Source organism: Sorex araneus, chromosome 6, assembly GCF_027595985.1.
Source record: "Sorex araneus isolate mSorAra2 chromosome 6, mSorAra2.pri, whole genome shotgun sequence".
NCBI lineage: Eukaryota > Metazoa > Chordata > Mammalia > Eulipotyphla > Soricidae > Sorex > Sorex araneus.
The window spans coordinates 75,643,670-75,661,870 of record NC_073307.1 but is presented as its reverse complement, the minus strand read 5'-3'; the positions used below and the strand labels follow the sequence as shown (position 1 = coordinate 75,661,870).

The following is an 18,201-nucleotide window of genomic DNA, read 5'->3' as shown; positions in this document are numbered from 1 at the left end:
GGCTGGAGCAATAGCACAGCGGGTAGCGTGTTTGCCTTGCATGCAGCCGACCTGGGTTCGATTCCCAGTATCCCATATGGTTCCCTGAGCACCACCAAGGGTGATTCCTGAGTGCAGAGCCAGCAGTAACCTCTGTGCATTGATGGGTGTGACCCAAAAAGCAAAAAAAAAAAAAAGAAATGACATATGTACCTATATGTTCATTGCAGCACTGTTCACAATATCCAAAATCTGGAAACAACCTGAGTGCCCTAGAACAGATGACTGGTTAAAGAAACTTTGGTACATCTACACAATGGAATACTATGTAGCTGTTCAGAAAGATGAAGTCATGAAATTTGCTTATAAATGGATAGACATGGAGAGTATCATGCTAAGTGAAATAAATCAGAAAGAGAGGGACAGACATAGAAGGACTGCACTCATTTGTGGAGTCTAAAATAACATCACATGAGGCTGACACCGAAGGACAGTAGATACAAGGGCCAGGAGGATTTCCCCATAGCTGGAAGCCTGCTTCATGAGCAGAGGGGAGAAGGCAGATGGAATAGAGAAGGGATAACTAAGAAAATGATGGTTGGAGGAATCAGTTGGGATGGGTGATGCATGCCGAAAGTAATGATCTCTCAATGTCTGTGTTGTACGCCATAATGCCCATAAAGTAGAGAGAGAGTATCGGGAATATTGTCTGCCATGGAGGCAGGGAGAGGGTGGAAAAGGGGGTGTATACCAGGGATATTGGTGGTGGGGAATGTGCACTGGTGTAGGGATGGGTGTTTGATTGTAACCCAAACATTAAAGCTTGTAACTATCTTACGGTGATTAAATAAAATTTAAAAAAATCTTACTTTTCTGTTTTATACAAAATAACTAAATGAGAAGAACATAATGGAGTAAAGAGGGAGTGCCTAGATCATCACTGACCTGGGGATAGTTTGGAGGACAGAGAAGGAAAGGAATTGGAGTGGGAGAGAATGATGAGAAGGGAAGAAAAGGGGAGATAGGAATAACTTGGAAAATCATGGGACTTAAACTAAATTTTAAAAAAAAGTTAAAAATCCTATTGGTGTGGGCCTTGAGTTAGGAAAATGGCTGAAACAAAGACATCAAAGCACAATTCTGGCTCTCATAGGAACCTGAGCTAAGTCTGTCATGGAAAGCATCTAGGATGACTGTTCAAGCTGCTTCTCTTTGCACTGCCAGTGAAACCCATTCACCCTGGGCCGAACAGCACAGCAGTCAAGTGAAGTTCTGCCTTCAGAAAGGGCAGCAGTACCTGTCTGAAATGTAGTTTTTCATCATGCCATTCCAGTTGGATTCGATGTCGATTTTAGATAGGCAACCCTTCATGAAAAAGCCCTGATTTTTCACATGGTTGCTTTCAAGAACACTACTGGCCAATGAACATTTCCTATAAAATGAGAAACAGGGCTTCTCGTGCATTTTCAGTTCCCTATAAGACTTGCACACTGGCTTTTTGAATGTACCTAATAAAAACAAGTCTCCTTTCGCCCAACAAGTGGCCTTTTCACCAGCTTTTTTCTTCTACCAGATATTACCTGATTCTTGGACGAGATATCTCCATGTGAGTGACCTGAATCACTGAATTGGTATGAGTTTTTCTCCCTGGAGCACACAGGTGTCAAATCCTGGTAAAGAAGAGCAGGAGATGCTGATATAAACTGAGAGTGAAGTTTAATAGGCCACAACGTTCATGCCGTGCCCTACCTTAATCCCAGCCATGCTTCCTGAGGCTGACAGCCAGGAATATTTTTTGTGTACAGTGTTGGTGCTTGAGCATACTCTGCTCCTTATTGTCTGATTCCAGGTACCAATAATAACTATACCAACTATTTCTATGCCCAAACTCCTCTCTGTGACAATGCATGGCCAAGTGTTCACAGTGAACAAGCATGGCACTGCGCTCTGACTCCTTGCCCTTGCACTGCCAGAAGCATTCAGGAAAGGGAGTGAAAATAGTATAGTTAAATCACTGATGATCCAGGAAAGGAGGAACCTGGAGGTGCTAAATTAATTTTACTGTACACACAGGTGAAGGTGCTAGATTGATCTTCATGGCGCCCACAGAAGTACTGGAATATCAGAAGCCTGGCGCTGCGCATGCTGCTCCTCTAAGCCCAAGAGGGTCCCACTGCTTCCTTGAAGGAGAGTGAGAGATATGAATGCAGGACAGCTTCTAGAACTGGACATTTAGAGAGTAAAAATAGGAGAATATTCAAATACCAGGAGCCCAAATTCAGCATTACGATGCAACTATTTCAATGATCAAGCATCAGGCACTGTCTAAAGTTGTTTTAACAAAATGTCTGTTCACACAAACACTGTGAAGCTATTCTTTCCCTAAGCACCACACTCAGTTTGTCAAAACATTTGAAGAAGACTAATTCATGCCTCAAAAGGAATTCTCTCTTACTCACATAGCTGCCAGGTTTGTGAGCTTAAGGCTCGTATGTTCCAATATCTTTAGACACTAAAGGGAAGAGGAATGTGGGCCCCAAGTGGAAATGCCGCGGGGCTTACAATGTCACTAAGAGGGCAAAATGCACAATTTGCACACTCTCTTGGAGGATGAGATAAAAAATTCAGATGGCTAAAGTCATCTCTGACTACTTTAGGTGACTGTGAGAAGAACAGGATAGTTGTTAAAAATAATATGAGTTCTGAAGCCAGAAGTGCATGAGTTTACATTTTATCTACTCTATTATAGAAGCTAGTAAAATTTCCTAACTGTCTGAGTGCTTCATTTACTTTATGAATCTCCAGATGAGGGCAGTGGGGGATCATGCTGCTTCGTATAGGATTGCGGTGAGGATTAAATTAGTACAAGCTGCATCCTGAGAGTAGTGTCCAGAAAATACAGAAACAGCAGTTAATTTTAGGGTGCTCTAGTGGGTTTCTAATGAATCTCCTTAAATTCTTCTCTTGCCTGTTTAAAGGACAGGCAAGTAGCAGGTCACAGGGTCACCAGAACTGTCTGACTAGGATAGCTGTTCAGCTGCAAGGAATTTTCATTTCCTTCACAAACAGGTCTCTGAAGTACAGAACAGAAACTCAGCAACTGACATAAACAATTTCAAACAATAATTTCAGAAGACAAATCACTGCATTTGGGCATCAGGATTTCTCTCAGAGGTTTTCCCCACTTGTTTATGTACCCCTGGCATTAAGCCACTCTGAAGAAAGCAGACAGTGTGTGCAGCCCTGGAACATCGGAAGGGCCGTCTGGGGAAAGAACTGCCACCTGCTCCGCTCACCTTGAGTGCTGCTGTGAGGGAAGGCCCTTGGCAAAGGGACCTGGTACCTACCTCCTGGTGTCCACGCAGCCTGTTACTGGAAGAGATCACAAGCAATGGGAGCAGGAAGTACAGCTTGACGTCTTCGCTGCCATGTCTGCTTGTGTCAGTGTGTGCACAGGTCAATTTGAGTCTTTTAACCCTTTCTGAACCATGTTTTCCTATTTCCATAAGGAATTCATTACTATACCCATTGCAATCTATATCATAATTACAGTGGTCAAACTCCTGAGAGATAAACTACACATACATCAATGAGATTAACGTCCGCCAATAATTGATGAGAGTTAACAATAAGGCTAATTAGAACTTGTAATGAAACTATTCTTCCAAAAGTAAAAGAAAAATTTTATTAGGGGTTGTTATGGTCTGTGAATATAGATTTAGATTCTTTTAAAATTCCAAAGGATAGCATACATTTCAAGCCTTTCTTTAACTTTTATGTTATGTACATAATATTACAAACAACATGAACATTTTGAGAGGTCCTAAAAATCAACTATCACCCAGAGGTGTGGCCAGAGGCTGTGGAGCACTCCTGCTTGTATACTCTGCTGTGGCACTCAGGTCTGAGGTGGGGCTGCTCAGGCTGGCCCTGCTGGGGGTCATCAGAGTGACACTCAGCAGTGCATGGGGCATCACGTGCCGAGAAAGCCTGTGTGAAAAGAAGGTTGTAATCTAGGGAGCAAATAGTTGAGAAAACCGTTAATGTCAGTGCCAGACATCTGTCTATTTTCACGGTTTGTCCCCCCGCCGCACATTCCACAGTAGGATCATGTGGCAAGCTCAGTGCTGGGAGCCCAGTGAAACCATGCTTCTGTCTCACTGGTGACCTTGGGGAAAGTTCTTAGTGTCCACGGCCCATAGTTTCTCATCTGACCAGCTCTGCAATATCACAGAGTTAGAGTGAAAATGAAACTCACTAGCTGGCCTTTTGCATCTTAATTTGTGTGTGGTTTTTGGTGAGGAATTAGGATATCATAAAAAAAATAAGGTATTACAGCTTTGCAGATTGTTTCAGTATCTGATACCACAAATTTGCCTCTGGGAAGAGTTCTTCTAGGTTTTTGTTTTAGACTCGGACAATATTTAAATTTAAAATCCTTGATATATATATATATATAATATGTTTATGTACATTTTGGTTGTGTTCAGGGATGATTCCTGGCACTTGCTCAGGAGTGATTCTTGGTCATACTCAGGAGACAACATGTGGTGGAAGTGTTTTACCTCCTGTACTATCTCTTAGGCTCCAGAAAAATCAACTTTTAAAGGAATTTTCTTTACTTTCTTTTGCTTTTTGTGAAGTATAAGAATGATTAAGAAATGATCCTGAAAAAAAATTAACAAAGCAGAAATGGTCCTGTATATATGCTCATGGGTTACTTCCCTGCTATGCACTCAGGAATAACTCCTGGCAGTGCTCAGGGGACCATATGGAATGATGGGGATTGAACCCCGGAAGGCTATGTGCAAGGCAAACACCCACCTGCTGTGTAAGGCAAACACCCACCTGCTGTACTATTGCTCTGGCCTGACCCTGCATAATTTGATCTCTCTCTCTCTCTCTCTCTCTCTCTCTCTCTCTCTCTCTCTCTCTCTCTCTCTCTCTCTTTTCTCTCTGTGTTTCTTTATAGTGTAGTGTGTAAGGTGCTGACTTTAAAATTTGTCTTCTAATATCTTATGTCATGTAAGAAATTTAAAATATATAATTAGGTTAGGTTAGTATTCTAAATCCCTTTTGGAATATTTATCTATACGATTCGATTTACAGAAGTCTAACTTTCCTACTATATCAAATCGCGTTCTCCCTGTACTTCGGGTAGGTTTGATTTTTATCTTTGGGCCACACCTGCAAACTTAGAAGCCTACTCCTGGTTTGGAGGTCAGGGGTTGCTCATGGCTGTGCTTAGAAAAGTGTGCCAGTGATCAAAGCTTTGCCTCCTGCATGCAGAGCATGAAGCTCAGTCTGTTGAGTCATACCCCTTGCCCTTGTCATTATTTTAAAAGATTAATAATATGAAGACTTTCCTTCCTCCCCTGGGAATTACTAAGAACAGTCTGACATATTTATTCTGTTTATATATAAACATAGATTTTTAAAGTACAAATACAAAAATGCTGCTGAATTACTTCATGATCTGCTTTTAAAAAATTAGTTATATATCTTGGAGATCTTCATAGGTTGATTCATATAAAATTTAGTATATTTTCTGCTTTATATTTTATATTATCTCATAGTACAAGGACATCAAATTTAATATAGTATGCCTCTCTTAATAAATGTTTATGTTCTGTTTTTTCTTTTCATTATTAAATTCTGATGCAATGAAAATCTCTACACCTACACATATTTTGATTAAATGTCTTGAAGTATTTTAGTTAATCGCAAGGCACATTTGAATTTTAACAGATTGTTAAATTGTGTTCTTCAAAGCTTTATGTAAGTTCTTTGTTGCTCATCAATCTTACATGTGTTTATTTCTCTACAGTTGTCTAATATTTGATGTTGCCAATATTTTAAAATCTTAACTAATTTTATGTTGGAAAAATGATTTGCTGTTTCAATCTACATTTCTTGAATATAGATGAGCTGAGTAAATTACATGTATATTTGGCTACTCTGACCCCTTAAATTATATTTTTCTTTCAGGTTATGTGGTCTCAATTCTCTTTTTTTGTTTATTTATAGTTCTTTTAATAACTATGGCATACACATTTCAATCTGGTTCTTTCACTCTAATTTCACTTAAAAAATTTTTGGTGATTTTCTTTCCATGTAGTTATTTTAAACTTTTAAGTGGTCCAAATGTGTCAAATTTTATTTTTGTTCTGACTTCAGTGACAAGCTTGGGATGATCTGTCCCATTCCAAGATTTTACAATTGCTCTATTTAGTTTTCTTCTAACCTATATCATTCTTTGGTTCTTCAACTCATACCAAATTAATTTTTAAGATTTATTATAAAATAGCTCAACACATTAATTTCCAAATTGATAGTTTATTTTATATTTGTCACATATTTTATTGCTGATTTGAACTGCTATCATCATTATTAGATAGCATAAATATATACATTTGCACAATTTCACACACAATTCTGATTCACTGGTACTTGTCTATTTTCATCCTATGATAACTGTTAGATTTTTAAAAAAGTTTTGTTGAGGTCTAATTTATAATTTAAATTGCTTATTTATGGAATTGATACATAAATTCGATGTATTACATAGAACAGTATAATAAAAATAGAAGAAAACAGAAAAAATAGATTTAAAGTGATTTAAAAATACAATAATTTGATAATCAAATACATTGTAAAATAATATCACCATTAAGTTGATTTTTATACCAAATTCACATTTTTTTTCCTGCTGGGAACGCAAAGTTGAATCTCTTAGAAAATTTCAACCTCAAATATCCATTATCATCTAACTGAAAGTTTGAACCTTTTTTTTTATTAATTTCATCTTATTGCCCCTTCACCATTTTGTATTCTGTTAATGGTTACTTCTTAGTTAACTACAAATAGTATTATAGGATGACTATACTTGTTGGCTCTCAAAGGTTTGCTGAGTTTTTTGCCCCCTTAAGTAAATAAATTTGAAGGCTCAGAAGAATTTTCTAGTAAATACATCTGGACCCAGGCTTTTGTTTTGGAGGAGATTTTTTATTACCAGTTCAATTTCCTTGATAATAAATAGTCTATTCAGGTAACTACCATCAATTAACATGGGAAGACTTTTAAAGTTCAAAAATTTATCCATAAAAATGGATTCTTTGTTGCATTGATTTCCATTGTAATTCTGATGATCCATTGAACTTTTGTGGTATCTGTTGTGGCATCTAACTTCTTTTTCTGATTAGGTTTATTATATTCCTCTCTCTTTTTCTTTGTGAGTCCTGCTAATGTTTTTTCAATATTGATTCTTATTTCAAAGAACCTGCCCTTGGTTTCATCTTCTGAATTGGTTTTTCAGTATATATTTCAATGAATTCTCCTCTTAGTTTTGTTATTGTTTTCCCCCTTCTGTTTGTTTTAAGTTTCTTTTGCTGGTCTTTTTATAATTCCTTAAGCTATACTAGTAGTAACTTATTTATTTAGATTCTTTTTTGTTCCCTAATGAATGTTGCATTCCTATGAACTTCACCCTTAACATCACTTTTATTACTGTGTCCTCTAAGTTCCATTAACATGTCTATTATTCACACTTGTTTTCAAGAAATTTTAAATTTCTTTTCTGCTTCTGTCTTTGACCCACTCATTTAGTAGTAAGTTGTTTAATTTACAAGTGTTTGAGGGTTTTTTTTCCCTATTTCTTTCCCTAACTTTAAGTTATAGTAGAAAAGGATAGCAATCAAAATAATATGTTACTGGAAATTAATTAATAACCCAGAGATAGACTCTCAAGTATATAATTATTTAATCTTTGATAAAAGAGCAAGAGTATGGAGTGGAACAAATAAAGACTCTTCAGCAAATGGTTCCAGCCAAATGGAACACTTCAAAAAATGAACTCAGACCTCTTTCTCGTATCATGCACAAAAGCCAATTCAGAGTGGATTCAAGACCTCTATATCAGAACTAAATTCATAAAATATATTGAGAAAAACACTGGCAGAATCCCTCATGACATCAAACATAAAGGCATCTTCAATGACTCAATGCCACTGGCCATGTAAGTGAAGCAAAAATAAACAAATAGGTTTAAATTAAATTAAGAATCTTCCTGCAGCACACAGAAATAGTCACCAGAATAAAAAGGTACCCCACAGACAGGGAAAGAATATTTTTATCACTACTCTGACAAAGAGTTTATATCCAAGATACATAAAGTACTTGTACTTCTAAACAACAGTAAAAAACAACCAACCCCATCAAATATGAGAATAGATGATCAGAAACTTCCTTAAAGAGGATGTACATAAATGGCAAGGAGGAATATGAAAAAAAATGCCCTGAATTACTTATCATTAGGGAAATGCAAATTAAAAGTATAATGAGCTATCACCTCACTAGTGAGGCTTAAACACATTAAAAAGAAACAGAGCAATCTGCGTTGGCATGAGTGTGGGAAAAAAGGGATCTTAATCCACTGTTGGGAATATTGATTAGTTCAGCATAATTTTGAAAATTATATACACTCTCCTCAAAAAACTAGGTATTGAACTTCTATATGACTCAAAAGCTCTACTTCTGAATATGTCTTCCAAGGGCCTAAAGTCATTTGTTCTTTTATGTTCATTGTAGCACCCAACTCTGGAAATATCCCAAGTATCCTATAATCAATGATGGGATAAAGAATATATATATACACATGTATATATGTACATATATACATATATGTATAAATACATATTTTATATAATAATAATACTTTTCTATACTACTTGAAATACTACTATTTAGAATATTACTTGGCTATGAGAAAATCAGATAATGTGATTTGCTGTTTGAACTGAATGAAGGATATCAGTAAGAAGGAGAGAGATACGGAATGATCCTAATATAAGGGATATAAAGAGGCACAAAAGGGAGAGAACAAAAGGACAAAAGCAACACATCTAAGAACTTATTCACAGAACTGAGATTATGATTACAGTGAGACACAGAAGGGAAATAGCAGGTGGCTACTGAGGCAATGTGTGTGTGTGGTTGGGGGGTGAAGAGCCCTGAGGCAACGGTGGAGGGAAAGGTACTCTCTGGTAGGAGTTGTGATGTTGCATTGCTGTATTCATTAGAGCATTTTAAAATTGCAAATAATGATAAGTAAATCCCCCTACCCCAGATATAAATATTCAAGTTACATCAAAAATCCGGAAATTTGGGCAAGATTGGCAAAAAAAGAGTAATATTCCAATCAAATCTACTGAAAAATGTGAGAATTTATTTGCCTCAACTATTAGGATATTTATATATATAGGGATGCTTGAGTGATATGAATACTACTTATCAAATATATATATTCATACATATATATATATGAATACTACTTTTCTAAAAGAAAGATAGGTATAGTAGTCAGACACGTTATCCATTCGGGTAGTGTGTCTGCCTTGCACGCGACTGACTCAGGTTCGATTCCTCCATCCCTCTAGGAGAGCCCAGCAAGCTACCTAGAGTATCCCGCCCGCATGGCAGAGCCTGGCAAGCTACCCGTGTCGTATTCGATATGCCAAAAACAGTAACAACAAGCATCACAATGGAGACGTTACTGGTGCCTGCTCAAGCAAATCAATGAACAATGGGATGACAGTGCTACAGTGCAATTGATTTCTGGGTGACACCTGGTATTGCTCAGAGATGATTCCTGACTCTGCACTTAGGAGTTATTCCAGCAGTGCTTTGGAAACCATATGGGATGCCAAGGATCAAACCCAGAAAGAAATACCAGGTGATCTCATTCATTAGTAGTTTGTAAAGAAAATAAATAAAGGAATATAAAATAGATAAGGGAATATGCGGTAGGAAAATAAACCATTACACCCTAGCAACAGAATGTAGGTTATGTAGAGGCAGGTGAGTTGGACAGTGATGGGAGGTAATTGGGAAGCTGGTTGTGGGTGTAGTCTTATGGTAACATTATACTCCTAAAACTATATAAACATTTACACTGTACAAAATAGTGGCAACCAGAAAGAAAGGATGTGGGGTAAAAGTAAATGAGGGAGATGGGGGTCACTTTCAAGATAAATAGAATTGTACTTTTAGTGGTGTATGTATATAGAAATATACAAGTTGATAATTCAGACATGAAACTTATGTAATCTATAATTCAATGCTTCTCAATTTTTAAAAATATATTTGTAATCAACACAACTTCTGGCATATATAATTAGTAATTATTTCTTTGACCAAACCACACTAAATCATTATTATAACTAACCCATGAATAAACAGTTTTATTAAATTTTTCAATACTAAACATGCATGCAAGCACTGCCTATTGCAAGGATACCAATTTTTTTTCTCACCTTGGGCTACATTCCTATTTACTCTCTCCACTATCAGAATTTTGTATTTATATACATTCAGCCATTTTATTCTATTTTAACCCAAGAATATGTTGAACTAAAATTGTACAAAAGAATTATTTATTTATTTAGATTAAAAAATATTTTTTGCTTTTTGGGTCACACCCAGCGATGTTCAGGGTTTATTCCTGGATCTATACTCAGGAATTACTCCTGGTGGTGCTTGGGGGGCCATATGGGATGCTGAGGATTGAACCTCAGTTGACCGCATGCAAGGCAAATGCCTACCTGCTGTACTATCACTCCGGCCCTGAAAAGAACATGTTTTAAAAAAATTTTATTATTTCTGAATAGACTTTGGGAGAAAAATGAGACATATGCTCAGTGTATGTTTAATGTTTAATGGTGTCTTTTTTTGTGCCAATCATTGTTTCCTATTTACAGTGGGGGATAGCACTGTAGCACTATCCCCTTGTTCATCGACTTGCTAGAGCAGGCACCAGTAACATCTCCATTGTGAGACTTGTTGCTGTTTGTGGCATATCAAATATGCCACGGGTAGCTTGCCAGGTTCTGCTGTGCGGGCAGGATACTCTTGGTAACTTGCCGGGCTCTCTCTGTCTCAAGAGAAGGATGGAGGAACTGAACCTGGGTCAGACACGTGCAAGGCAAATGCCCTACCCCCTGTGCTATCACTCCAGTCCACAGTGGGGAATAAAACAATGAAATCAAATAAAATTCCTGCTCTTGTGGACAATTAGCAAATAAATAACAAAGTAAAATTACCAACTGTGATGAGAACTATGGATAAATATAAGACAAAGATGATTTAGGGGGAACCTGGCACTCCTGCCATTGTATTGAAGATGGTGAGTGAAGACCACGTGGTATATAGACAATCTAATAGAATCTTTCTGAGGGAGATCAATGGTCTCAAGTAGGAAGTCTTAGCAAGAACTTAAAATCTTCCTTTGACTTAAATTATTTTCTAAATTCCTAATTAAGAATAAAAATACTCCATTTCTGTTGTTGCTGTTCTTGTAGGAGTTACTTCTACTCAGGAGCCAAAACAACTCTTAATGGTCCTGGGGGTGGGTGGGGGGTTCTTTTAAGTGCCATAGATTGAATCCAGATCTCGCATATGCAATCCACATGCTCTACTACTTGAGCCACATCCTACTTTCTCATAATACATTCATTTTAAGTTTAGCTAATTGTATTCTTCTTGCATGTACTCACTTTAAAAGCAGTTTGCTGGCTCCATGAAAAAGTAAAGGTCAACACTTTGAAGACCTGGAATATGTCTGTTTTGTTTCCCAATTATATTACTAATTTATTATATTTTCTCCTTTACAAGAAAAAGATGGAAAACCAATGTTAAATGAATGAATTAATAAACAATTAATTTCCATTGACTCTTTTCCAGGTTGCTTCTTGAGGACCTGGATTATAATCCTATCACAGACATTCTTAGGAGATAGTGCTGACACCAATAAATAACAATTTTGAGGAGCAAGTGAGTGAAGAGTGAGCTCACATGTGAACTAGCAACCAGAAAGGTCAGCCAGCAGAGTTCAACCTGCATGGTGGTGAGGTCAGTTAATAGTCTGCAATACAGAGATTAATTTATGAACTAAGCACTGTAAAAAAAAAGTATGCTTCTTTATTCTAAGCAGAATTATTAACAATGTATTTGTCCAGAAAACTGCCATTAAGGATGTTACCTAGAAACGTGGAATTTAGTGCCTTCTAGAAGTTCATAACATACATTAGAAATATTAAATTCATCAGAAATTCATCAGAAATTCTTCAAAGTTTAACTGTAATTTTTCTTCATACTCTATGCCATCCCTCTTCTTAAATTTCCTGCTGCAAACTGTTAACACTATGTGGAAACAGTCCTTTGTGGACCACCAGACCAAAACAGTAAGATTGTAACTGGGAAATACATAATATGGGAAGAGTTTCGCATGTCTTTAAGGCAGAGGTGTGGTTAAATCAGAAATACCATATTGGAAATTATTATCACGGGAGAATAATGACCAACTCAAGAAATCTCCCCTCCTAGTACATATGTCAAAGTTCCAATTCTTGCAAATTTAAATTCTGAATCTGATGATGGTATTTGGAGATGGGCCCTGGGGAACTACTGTTCTTAGATGAAGTTATGGTGGTGGGGTCATCACGATGGGATTACTGCTCTTATGAGATGCTAGGAAGTCTTTATAGCTTTACAAAAGTACTCAAAACTATTATTGGGGAAAAAATTAGACCTGAAAATAACTTAATATTTGAACTAGTCATTTTAATTCTCTATTTTACCTCCAATTGTCCTTCCACACTCCTGACTTTCCCCACCCCCTGTAGTATACACACAGCATACGTGTGAATATTGGGACTGGAGAGAAAGTATAATGGTTAGGATTTGACTCAGCAGCACACGATCCCTTATGTCCTCTTCAGCATCACAACTTTGAGCACCACTTGTGTGGGCCTGGTGGTTTCTAGCACACAGGGTCGAAGAAGCAGTGTATTCTTGAGCTCATTGATTGAATGATTCTATATGGCATGTTTCACTGGAAATTGCAGGGAGAGCACCACTCAGAAGCCCTCCCTGTCCCCCTCCCCCACACACATAGGGCGATTATCCTGGAGAAGCTCAGCGGGATCACAAATTTCTTTTAGTATGGAAGACAGGAGCAGAAAAATAGAAGTCAAAAAGGAATTAGAAAATGCTACACTATTGTTTTTGAAGATGAAAAAGGAGCCATAGGTAAGAAATTTGGCTCCTCTAGTCTAGAAAGAACATAGAAACAAAGTTGCCTTTAGTGTCTTCAGAAAGAAACAGTCGCCAATGCCTTGAGTGTAGCCTGCTGAGACCCTTTCCAGACCTGTGTAGCTATAAGACAGTATTTGTTGTCTTGAAACCCTAAGGTCACGGTAATTTTCTACACAATAAGAAACTAATGGTGTTGCTAAGAAAAGTATTGGTGTCTTCCAAAGAAGGAGGGAAGAATAAATTCAACTATGAACAATTTGAACAGTCAAAATAATCTATTTTGCAGATGACAGAAGTCAATTAAATCATATGTATGTTAAATTAAATAAATTAATAATAATTTAGCTGTTACTTAAATTAAATTTATTATCTAATTAAATGTCTACAACATTACACTTTATGGGGAAAGCACTCTTCTAGGTAAATTTATTTATCTTAAGCTATAAAATAAATTAATAATGAAGAAACCTTTATGACCAACTTGCTAGTTTAATATTTTCAGTTAATAGGAGAGAAAATGCAGCAAATGATTCATATCAATTCCAGAAATAGGATCTAATTTAAAGTAGAAATTATACTACTTTTTTTTTTATAAAAACCTATACTCCCTTATAGGTTTTAGGATGAGGGACAAAGAAAAGGAAAAGAAGGACCAACTGGTGAAGTCCTGATGAGATGTCTTGTGCTTTCACTGGAAGTGAGTACTTTCAGATGCAAACTCTAGAAGACTGCTGGGTAGAAGAATGTGGAGTGTCCCATTACCCAACTCTGTGGAGTCCAACCACTGCCTATCTTACATGTGCCTTGGCTTCTTTTGGGAGCTGCTTGAGATCTGGAGGTTTATGATGGAGCATTATTCTCCTGCTTCTCTCTAAGCCCAAAGCATTCTAGTAGTTCTTAACCTGTATGTCTCTTCTGCCTCAGAGGAACAGAGTTCGCACACTCTCTCTTCAATCCAAATCTCCTGTTTTTGTGCTTTAAATGAGATTTTTACACTTGATAAAGAATATTGACTTTATAACTTTACAAAAGCATTGAGAATTATTTATTTTTTTAAAAAAAACAAATATTAGATCTGAAAATAACTTCAGGTTAAGTTCTGGGTGCCCTGGTATCTTGATGGAAATTTGGCTGAAATAGTAGAGGCCATTGATGAAGGATTGCTTAGGTTGGAATTAGGGTTGTCAGAGAAAATAGAAAGGCCTACTTTAAGTTGGATTTCCTATAAAGGCTTGTCCTCAATATTACAGCATACTAAAAAACTAATCAGTATTAATACAAAATTAAGATTTAACTGTGTTTATATTTGCTGAATCTGATGGCCCTAACATCTAGGGGATGGAGGGCAAAGTTTTGGGCTGTTTGGAAAAAGGAGAAAAAGAGAAGAAGCAAAAGAAACAAATCCATTGATGAACCTTTTTTTTTCTATGCTTTGTAAGTAGTGTGTGTGTGTGTGTGTGTGTACACATATACATCATTGTGTCACTGTCACCCCATTGTTCGTCGATTTACTTGAGTAATGACACCAGTAATGTCTCTATTCCTCTCAGCCCTGAGATTTTAGCAGCCTCTCCTTACTCGTCTTTCCCAATGATTGGAGGCTCTTTCAGGGTCAGGGGAATGAGATCTATCATTACTGTTTTTGTCATATTGAATACGCTACGGGTAGCTTGCCAGGCTCTGCCCATGTGAGCAGGATACTCTCGGTAGTTTGCCAGGCTCTCCAAGAGGTATGTATATACTGTCATCCCATTGATCAACTATTTGCTCGAGTGTGCCCAGTAACATCTCCATTCATCCTAGCCCTGAGATTTTAGCAACCTCTCTTTACTCATCCTTCCCTACAGTGCCGTATTAGAGGCTCTTCAGGATCAGGGGAATGAGACACATATACATATGAGCCATTATTCTGAATGACACACATAATATTGAGGAAAAGTTTTGACAGTCACATTGATGACAATCATTTATTAAATAACAGTGAAAAGACTAAATAAAGCAAAATGTAGTTAACTTAAAAATAACAATAGGTGTGTTTATACAAACTGCCTTTATGTTCAACTGTCACATACTTCTGCTTGTTCTCTATTTTCAGAGAATCACAAAATATTAATTATGTGTCTGAGAGATTGTCTAGTTTAACTTTGAGATTTGCAAATAAAGTAATCAAGATTCATTGTACAAAATGACACACACAGGATCATGATGCATGGAAATATTAATAATAGAACAATAATTTTTGAGAGCTAGGCAATTATATAATCACATATAATCATCTTAGCAGTCCTACAATCAGTCTTCTTATTTAAGTAAGAATAACTGAAGCAAGGGAATTGTATGATTTGTCTAAGAATTAAGGTTATATGTTTATTAAGTAGTATTCTAAAGTATTAAAAACACAAGACTTACTTTGACTCTAGATCTAACTCTCAACTATAAAATGTTAGTAGTCCCACAAATAAGACATAACACTAAATATAGTCATGTATGTGTACTTTCACAATTTTCTTGTAAAATAATTTAACAATAGCAACAAAAAATTGGAGGCCATACTCTCAATGCTCAGGGCTTACTCCTGGCTTTCTGCTTGGGAATCACTCCAGTGCTCAGGCAACTGTATGCAGTGCTGGGTATTGAAGTGAGGCACATGTATATGCAAGACAAGTGTCTTAGCCCCTGTGCTATCTCTCCAACTCTGCATGATTTATAATTAATAACAAGGTGACTCAGATTATAGAAAGCTGTTAGGAATCTGTTGCCATACAAGTCAGTTTCAGAATCAGTCATTATCTTCTCGTTTGATAACAAGTCTGTTAACACAAGGAATCTTGCTCCTATCAAAGAACAATTTAATTCAATGATGTTTTAAAATGTTTAACTAAATGTTTAACTAAAATATTAGGGGTCTACTTCCTAAGCAAACATTAGCAGAATAATTGCATTTGGAATAATTCATGGAAAATTTTAAAAATGAGAAATTAAAATTAAAAAAAGAGAAGAGGAAGAAGTTGTATTTATTATTTGCTAGTCACAAAATAAACAGAATTCTCTTAGGAAGAGGTAGCTCTGCTTGCTAGCATGCCACCTGACAGACTTCTATGTTGTTAAAGCTGCAGTTAAAATTATATACAGAAAGAATACTCACGGTCCTCAACATTACCTTTATTTGTCTTTACATTCTTTCCCACCCCCTTTTCTATGGGAGTTTATCAATCCATTGCATCTCAAATGATAGAGCCATTTTGTCCATCTAGGTGCAGAATTAAGCATGTCACATCCTCTTTAAGATATGTTTTTCTGAATTACTCTTCCTCTTTCTTAAAAAGCCTATGAAAGCTTAAAAATCAGAATTCTGAGACAGAATGAGGGTCCACATCTCCTTATAGATCATACTCATTCAGTAAAATCAGAATTCAGTTCAGAGCAAACACTGTCTTTCCTCTCCTTTAAACTTTAGCTGAAAAAAAAATTGTTTGATAAATCTATCAACTACCTCACCAAAGCATTTTAAAAACAAACCCAGCCCCCACTGAAATTGCCCTGGGTGCATTTGAAATACAGTAGTTTCTCTTCAAACAAATCTATATCCTCTCTTCTTCAGAAAGGTGGCAGTGTTGCCTTGTGGTTTTGAACAATTTAGAACTCAGTAATCATCTCTAGTCTCTATTGTGAATCTTTTGTGAATTAACAGACCCACCACTTCACCTCCCTGTGTAAATAACGGATGGGCTGAACATACTCTGGAACACAGTGGCAGGCAGACTCACCCTGCACCTTTAGGCAGAGTTTCATAGTCCCACAAGCTCTAGAGCTTTCATCTTGCTTCAGCAATAAAAATTTCTTAGAACCTAAGAAAATTTCCAAAGGATCCCAGAGACACCTAAAAGTCAGGGTTATCATAAGTGACTATAATCTTTCAATCTCCACACATCCCATTTTTTAAGTTGATGTCCAAGGAAACACCATGTGATCTTATTTAGAAGTACTAAGGGATTAAGAATTTAGTAAATTATAACAACATCTTTTCAACACACCACTACATGGAATGTTCACTTTAGAGTTCTTGTAAAGTAACAAGTTCTATGTAAGCGTTCTACCTTTTATTGAGTAGTCATTATTACTTTATAAAACCAACATTATATACAGCTATTGATAAAACCTACGTAGTCAAATGTCTCCCAGTTTAAGCAAGGAAACCCACACACGGATGTCTTCCACCAGCTCATGAGTACCACCCTTGCACTCACCTTCACTCCGCGTCCTTTGAAATGTTTCCCTATGTGCCAGTAAAAGAAAATTTTGGGAAAAGTCCCCATTTATAAATATCAGATGGTTTGGGAAAAATATTTGTGGCACTGCACTTTTTCCCCCCTTACAGTGATGTCATTTTGAATACTTGATGTGCTCCAAATTTTCTATTTTTACTTCGCCCAAGTGACTGTTTTTGGGAAATACATTTGTTTGTATTAGCTACATTTTAAGTGACCTTGTATCTAACACACATGCATCGGGTTCATCTGTTCAGCAATTATACGCCACTTTTCCAGGTTTTTTTCTTCTCATGTACCCTTTCAAAATTTCTATTTACAGATTTAGAAAAAAAAATTAAGAAGGACTGGCTTTTCACAAATGAAAATCACCGTAAATAAGTCAAAGCGGAAGGTCATGTAATTTTGGCCCGCGGTCAGGTGGGCCCCTTCACCTCCAAAACGTGCTTTTGGGACTAGAGTTGAGTTAGCCGCACAGGCTTCCAGGTATTTGTCGAAGAGCACACTAGAGCTGAGACTTACAGAAGAGAAAAGTTTAAGAAAGAGCAAAGTGCCCTCGCCCTACCTGATCTGAACTTGCTCCTAATCAGCAGAGAATGCTCAGACCCCAGGAGCGTCATGTTGAGTCTCCGCAAACGCTGGTCCCTGAGCGAGACGCGCCGGTTTTCCACCGCGAGCAGGTCCCCGAGCGCCCAGCGCGGCGCAGCTGACCCCCAGGATGCCCCCGACCCCGGCGCGTTCCCCGGCAGAGCCCAGGGGCGGCCAGCCGGCCGGTGTCCCCGCAGCGTCCCCTAGTCGGCGGGCGGCGGGCAAGGCCGAGCGCTGCGCGGGGCCGGGAGCGGCCGCATCCCCGAGGCTGCCCGGA

At 37.4% G+C, this 18,201-nt stretch overlaps 1 protein-coding gene across 1 annotated transcript in view; it reads right to left on the bottom strand.

Annotated features, from left to right (window-relative positions):
- Nucleotides 1–17,999, bottom strand: part of MYOCD (myocardin) — a 108,981-nt gene extending 90,982 nt beyond the window's left edge. The window contains exon 1 of the mRNA XM_004603891.2: nt 17,902–17,999. Coding sequence (XP_004603948.2) covers nt 17,902–17,956 — 55 coding nt within the window. The 5' untranslated portion in view covers nt 17,957–17,999. The remainder of the gene's footprint in view (nt 1–17,901) is intronic.
- Nucleotides 18,000–18,201: the final 202 nt, after the last annotated feature.